At 41.0% G+C, this 7,084-nt stretch overlaps 1 protein-coding gene across 2 annotated transcripts; it reads right to left on the reverse strand.

The window, feature by feature from the left end:
• Positions 1-638: 638 nt before the first annotated feature.
• Positions 639-2,553, reverse strand: LOC140798510 (probable RNA-binding protein ARP1). Of its 2 annotated transcripts, none has more exons than XM_073152361.1 (6): positions 2,234-2,553; positions 2,022-2,157; positions 1,812-1,935; positions 1,691-1,730; positions 1,364-1,607; positions 639-1,253 (listed from the first exon to the last, which is right to left on the reverse strand). In XM_073152361.1, the coding sequence occupies exons 1-6, from the start codon at positions 2,426-2,428 to the stop codon at positions 1,171-1,173; spliced, it is 822 nt and encodes a 273-aa protein (XP_073008462.1). In that variant the 5' UTR covers positions 2,429-2,553; the 3' UTR covers positions 639-1,170. The 2 variants fall into 2 exon arrangements, with proteins under 2 accessions (XP_073008462.1, XP_073008461.1); XM_073152360.1 differs by having other exon boundaries at positions 1,812-1,944.
• Between the last annotated feature and the right edge of the window lie 4,531 nt (positions 2,554-7,084).

The following is a 7,084-nucleotide window of genomic DNA, read 5'->3' on the forward strand; positions in this document are numbered from 1 at the left end:
TTATTTTTTATGTTTACACCGGTGTAAACCGACTTTTTCTTTTGCACGACCGTCAGAGAGGACATTAATAAGACATTAATAAGACATTAAAAATATATATAAAAATTATTTTAGGGTAAATTACTTTTTATCTCTCTTTGGTAGTGAATTTGGTTAAAAAATAAAATGATATTTGATTACTAAAAATGGTTGGGAATTCTAACCAGTTCACGGACTAATTCTGGCCTCGGACGAGTGCGACGTTATTACAGTTGCTTCGGAATCGTGTTCCTGTGACTGCTTCGCACTACCATCTTTAGGAAAGAACAATTTCCAGTCAAACCAATGGTCAATGTCCCGTCACCCAACCCACGTTCTTTCACATGCCTCCTTTCTTATTAGGTGCATACTGAAACAGTACGAATACCCAAAGAATTGGCTTGCTTCCTTTTGCAAGCACACAAGAACAACCCTTTGTTGGAGCTCTCATTGCACCAGCTAAAGTTACTCTTTGGATTCCTCTATCATTGACAACCTTTCCTCTTGTACATCACACAACACACGCTAAAGGCATTCTTCCTTTTGGTTCCACCCCCACAAGTTTTTCCCATCACCAGAAGACCACAAAGCAATCAAGAAAGAGAGAATCCCCGCAAGCAAAAAAAAAGGGGGCTTATTATTGAAGACAGTAAGAAGAGGAGAGCAAGAATCATGAACATGTTTATGAAAGAATCATGAACATGTTTATCTTACTCAAATACATTAGTGTATCAATTACTTAATATCAATAGTATTATGCGGAATTCAGAAGATTATTACAAGTTACCGCGCCATGGATCAAAGTGGCATCTGCTGCTATCTTCAGCTGGATTAGCTTCAAGACTTAAAATTGTCTCTCTGGATCATAACAGATTTCCGCTTAAGGCTGGTTTAGATAGTTCAACAATTATTCCCGCTACCAAGCAAGTCTAATTGAACAATAAAAAAATGCAACAACCTAGACGATGAAATGAAGGCCATAGAGGTTAAGAAAGCAAGTGACAGATCTCAATCGACCGCTTGTTCCTCTCATTAATCATGAATTGCAATTAGAGGAGAATTAAGAGGTGACTCATTTTTAACTCTTTATATCCATGTTAGTTATCTGATAGGAAAATGCATGAAATAATGTAACCAATGTGAGAATCAGGATCATGGTCTCTGTTCGGAGTTGCTTCTTGGAGAAAGCTGCGAAGAACTGGACGCAACCCCAAATACAGCAGCACCCGATGCACCTGAGACATCAAATACTTAGTGTTACTGATTTCGGTGCCACCCACTCAAGGCTATAATGCACTTTTAGAAACCCAGGCAGATGATTTTAGTCTCAGAGATGGATCTTGACCTGTGTTTGCTGCTGACATAGAAGCAGGCATGGAGATGATTCCGGAACCAAATTGTTGCTGGGGCAAGTAAGAGTACTGCAGCATTTGAGCATAAGGCAGCCCATATGCACTTTGTGAATGGTTGTTCTGTACGTACTGGGCATAATAGGGGTGGATGTTCTGCTGAACTCCTGGCCCAGCTGTGTAGTATGCAGAAAATTGGGGATGCTGAGATTCTCCACCACTATATAAACCATAGTAGTTCTGCAAGGATGGATATCTAAATCAGTCATTGTAGTTGAATTGCCTATTTTTTCAACTATTCTTATGCAATTTAGAATGCTAACCATTGGATAGATGTTCTCTTGTGAGTACCCTCCAGAGTACCTGATCATTGATAAGTAACGAAAGAGGAATTAAAAGAGAACTAGAGGGCTAAAAATCAAAAGAGGTGTAGCATTAGTATACCCATAAACTGAATAAGGATAGGCATATTGAGCAGGCTGGGGAAAGTAAGAGGAAGTTGCGGCATTTCCATGGTAAGCAGAGGAAGCAATGCTGGAACCAACTCCAGGTCTAAACCGTGCAATACCTGGAAAATCTAAACAGAAAACATTCACTTTTCCATTCAATTCTCCAAAAATATTTTATAACTGGACTGATTCCAAGAACATTAACCAAATTGAGGGGTAGGGGGCCGAAAGCGCTGTCCAGAGCCAAACGCTGCCAAGTTACAATTAGTCTTCCTCCCGTCGATCATTGGTTCAGGATCCTGGCATGCCATCGTTGCAGAGTGTGGATCCTTAAAGGTCACCTGATAACACGAGCAAAATTAATGTGAAACATCAAGATACATTTGAGGCATTCGTAAAGCGAAGGGTGGCGCATACAAAGCCATATCCTTTAGAACGGCCAGTGTTCCTATCGGTGATGACGACGGCCTCCAAGATCTCGCCAAACTGCTGAAAGAATCCTCGTAAGCTGTCCTGCTGCGTCTCCCAGGCGAGACCGCCGACAAAGATCTTGGTGAAGGTGGTGTCGACATTGCCGCTGCCCATAGGTAATTGGCGAGGGTATCCTGCCATCTGTAGAATAGCAGAGGAGAGAAACAAGGATTAAGTAGACAAGAAAAAGGGAATAGTCCACGATGTATGTATATATATTGCTTGCTTTCTTTCTCTGCGTTTAGGGAGGGAGGAGAAGAGATGGAGCCCACGACAAGGAGTAGGACAGGTCGACGTCCGAAGGAAGAGCTGTCCGGGTGCATATAATAATGGGGAAGTTTGTGGGGGAGAGGGAGGGTTTGATGCGTGCCTCGCTGGATGTGAACTTTACATTAAGATGTTACGTGAAGGCACATAGAGTTGGGGGGGGAACGGGGTGGTGGGAGTGAGTTGGCCATAGGATGTATGTGGTGGAAGGAAGGAAGCATGCCCCTTGTTGACTAATTCTCTTGATTTGCTCTGTCTGTTGCCATGATTAAACTACACGGGTGGGGTTATTTGGTTGCAGCTACTGACCTTGGTCCTGCGGTTGCCTAAAACCTCTGCAGCCTTGTGCAAATGGAAAGTGACGGTCGGTCATTCATGCATTGTAGCAGCAGAGACTGAGGATTCTGGACATAGACCATCATCCCAATCCTTCTCCTTCTTTCTTTTTTCTTAATCTCTATATCTACTCATAATTTTCTGAATTCTACTATTGTTAACAATAGTCTCGAAGGGAAGAGCAGGATGTCTCTCTCGTGCTATAGGCGTAGGGACACAGAGAAGGGAAAACGCAGTGGTTAAAAGCCGTTAGGGGCATCCGATTAGTTCCTACTGTAGAGACTAGGGAGAAATAAATATAACAAGAGGCAGGAATTGAGTCATTGTCGCTATAACAAAGCCATGGACTTAGGACCGTCCCTTGTTGGTCAAAGACTCAAACCTCGTCTTCGCTCTTTCCCTGTGGATGTTATTCCTCAGAAAACTTAAATATTTTCCTCTCTCTCAGGCTGTCAAATCTCTCTCTCTCGTCATCCTTCGAAAGATCAAACTGCGAGTTGATTCAATAGTCTTAGTCTATGAGTATCACATCGTTCCTTGGCAATCGCACGCGAGCCCAGTGATTGGATGAGACTCCAGCTCATTTTATCGTTGCACTCGATCGATTACACTGACCAACATCTGTTAAAGGGACCATAGCTGGAACCCAGCTATGAAATATAGAGGTTTAAGGCCTCACGCAATCATGCAAATTAAAGAAGGAATAGTTCAATCATACACATTCATCCAATCAAGCAGTCTCTCATAGATAGAGACCAAAGGGAATAGCTAAATAAATTAAGACTTAATTACACTTTGTCTCTCTGTATTATAAAATCCCTCTAGTATTTTGAAATGCTACAATTAAACTTATCTATTAGTCTTCTATGAGTTAAGCACGTGTACACTATATTCTTTTTAGATAGACTAAATTACCCTCATGGAAGCTAAAAATATAATTTTTGAATAATTTTACCCTAATCTCCTTCCTTATGGTTCTCTTCTTTTCCATGTCATTTTCTTCCAAGCATTTTTCAATTAAATCTGTACCTTTAAATTTATCTCTTGTTACATACAAAAAGAAAGGACTTCATCAAATTAGGCTTCCTTCAACCCAAGAAGCTGTTAGGAGCTGACCACATGGGTTAAGTTGAGTTTAGTCAAGTTAGTCTATTAGTAAGCTTTATCTTATTATTTGAATTTCAAATAAATCAGATAATCCGCATGTGGATCTAATCTGTTAGAGATTTTTACTCCTATAAATAGGAGCATTGAAGGAATTTGAGTTTAGCCAAGTTATTATTTTTGTCTTTATTTTTACCGTAATCGTTAGATCATCTTTATCTTTCTAGGAGTAGATCATAGCCGTAGAAGCATCCCAATCTTCTAAAACCTAGCCACCTCTCACCACCAGTAGCCACCCTAGCTTACAGCCATCCACCATCACCCTTAGTCGTCCGCCATTCTCCAACAACTGCCGCAATGTCGGTTAATTATTATTCTGTTCTACTTCTTCCTTGCTCCACTATTTTAACCATAACTTTTAATCCGGATCTCTGATTGATTTATTCCAAACCCATTAGAATCCTAACCTCCGAGATTACTACCCTTCAAAATCTTAGGATTATCCGACGGACGGATTGTTCCAAATCTGGTTCATAACATTGGTATCATAGTAGATGTTCTTCAGACGATAGTTAACATGCGATCCAAGATGATGATAAGTTCTATGGTACCAAAAGATAGGCTTTGATACCAAATTGATGGGTTTTACAGTACCAAAAGATAGACTCTAATACTAATGATAAGCTATGGAATAATTTCTTTAAGATCTGAATTTATTGAATGAAGCAGTCTGCGCAACCGAGAAAAAATATTCTCCCGTAGTTAGAAAATTACGAAACCAAGTGGAATCGATCCGTAACTCCTTGATCTACGTTTCTTGTATTTTCCCTTTGCAGATTCGAACTAAAACTGGGATGAAAGTATGATTTAGTGCGGATGATGGTGGTGGTGATGGGTGGAGTAGAAGTTAGGATTATGGATGATAACGGAGATGAGAGTGGATGGGTGATGTTGTTTAAGTGATTAAGATGAAGGGGAAGAATTGGTCGAGATCCCAAAAAAGAGGGAGGATTCAACGAACAAGGAAGGTTAGATATTAGGAGAGACCTTGCTAACGGTAAAGCTGGTAGGTTGGTGAAGAGGGAGGAGGGAGATTAGGGTAGAGAGAATAGAGAGAAGATAGGAGACAAGAAATTAATAATCCAATAGCATAATGAATTCGATTGCTATCCACACCTTTATAGAGGCCAGCCAATAAGCCCTAATAACAATAACTAACCCTAATTCTATTAGAATCCCGCCGATCACGTTCGTATCAGGTTCGCAAAAATAGAGAATGCAAAATGTGTGTTCGAACACGGTCGGACTCATTCGAACTCCGCATTCGAACGCCTATATCGCATTCACACATATAGAGAATGCCTTTTTTACATTTGAACGCGATCGACGGGAATCTTCTAGAATTAGGGTTAATAATTATATTTTTGGCTTGTTGGCTAGCCTCTATAAATGTGTGGATGGCAGCCAAAATCATTTTGCCATTGGATTATTGATTTCTCGCCTCTTATCTTCTCTATTCTCTCCACCCTAATCTCCCTCCTCCCTCTTCATCAACCTACCACCTCTACCATTGGTAAGGTCTTTCCTAACTTCTAATCTCCCTCGTCTGTCAAGTCCTTCCTCTTCTTTGGGATCTCGACCACCTTTTCCCCTTTGTCTTTATCCCTTAAACAACATCACCCATCCATCTTCATCTCCATTATCATCCATAACCCTAACTTTTACTCCACCCATCATCACCACCACCATCATCCACAATATATCATGGTTTTGTCCTAGATGCAATTCAAATATGCAAAGGGCATAAATACAAAAAACGTAGATCAAGGTGATACGAATCGATTCCACTTTATTTCATAATTGTTCGACTATGAGAGAATATTTGGTTAATATTTTTCTTCAGTTGCGCAGACTATTTTCTTTACTAAATTCAGATTTTAAAGGAATTGTTCCGTAGCCTTATCATTGGTATCAGAGCCTATCTTTTGGTACCGTAGAACTTATCATTGATATCAGAGCCAGGTGAACCTCAGACCTCCATTAATGGTGGAAACAAGGAAGATGATATCAATAAGGAGACCAATGGAGAGTACACCAACAAGGGAAGACACAATCCACGATAACCCTAACTGTGAGGCCGATTCCTTTGGAGCGACCACGGTAGGACTGAGTCAACCAACGTCCATGGGTGTGAATATAGGCTTGGCGGATGAACATAGGGGAATGTTCCAAACATTGCTGGATAGAGTTGACGCAATGCAGAATGATCATAATGCTTTAAATAAATATGCCATGAACTGATCGACTTCGTCATCTCCTCGACGAAAATCGGTGCCTCAAGAAGGACTAGTGGTGGGATCACATCGAACCGATACCCCACAAGTCCAGGTGCGACATGTGAGTATCAATGATCCTCTTTTACCTATGCCTACACATCATCCCCTACCTCGGATACAAAATCCAAGACCGGCGGTGATGGAATCCAAGAGGCGTGCGGCACTAGTGCGCTTCGTCGATGAGGAGGATTGACACTTTGAGGATGAAATTGATCCCTTCGGAGATGGTGATGGACGTGCTCGAGGATTTAGAGAAGGAGATCAACATGCACAAAAGTTTCAACCTGAACCAAGGATCTTTTGCGAACCTTGTGCTTAGCATACGGGTCGGTATACGAGTGCAAGAACACAACATCATTGTGGACTTGTATCCATTGGCACTGCAAGAAGCGAACATTGTCCTTGGCACCCAGTGGTTACATAGCTTGGGACCCGTCACATTTGATTTTCGGAGCATGTGGATGAAATTTAAACAAGGAAACAAAGATGTGCGACTTGATGGCGTTCGTTCTCCGCCGATTCTTGCGATCCAGCCGATGGTGGGGCTGCCTGGTGCGAGTGTGATACGAACCGAATCAAATCGGATCACATTAAAGGGAGATTAGGCTCAATGGATTGAGTGTAATTATCTTATTTGGTTATTTGGTTTAGTTAGAATCTTAGTATGTTAGGATTTTATTTAATTAGCTAAATCTAACTCTGTGTAGTTTTGGGAAAATATTCGTATAATATTCTACACATATCCAAATAATAT

The sequence above is a fragment of the Typha latifolia genome, chromosome 12 (assembly GCF_019914945.1).
Source record: "Typha latifolia isolate L0001 chromosome 12, TyphaL0001v2, whole genome shotgun sequence".
Taxonomy (NCBI): domain Eukaryota; kingdom Viridiplantae; phylum Streptophyta; class Magnoliopsida; order Poales; family Typhaceae; genus Typha; species Typha latifolia.

Coding starts and splice junctions, on each gene's coding strand:
- LOC140798510 (XM_073152360.1), bottom strand. CDS start 2,428: ATGGCAGGATACCCTCGCCAATTACCTATGGGCAGCGGCAATGTCGAC. Junction 2,158..2,233: donor GTTCTAAAGGATATGGCTTT/GTATGCGCCACC, acceptor TCGTGTTATCAG/GTGACCTTTAAGGATCCACA. Junction 1,608..1,690: donor AAGAGAACATCTATCCAATG/GTTAGCATTCTA, acceptor CCATCCTTGCAG/AACTACTATGGTTTATATAG.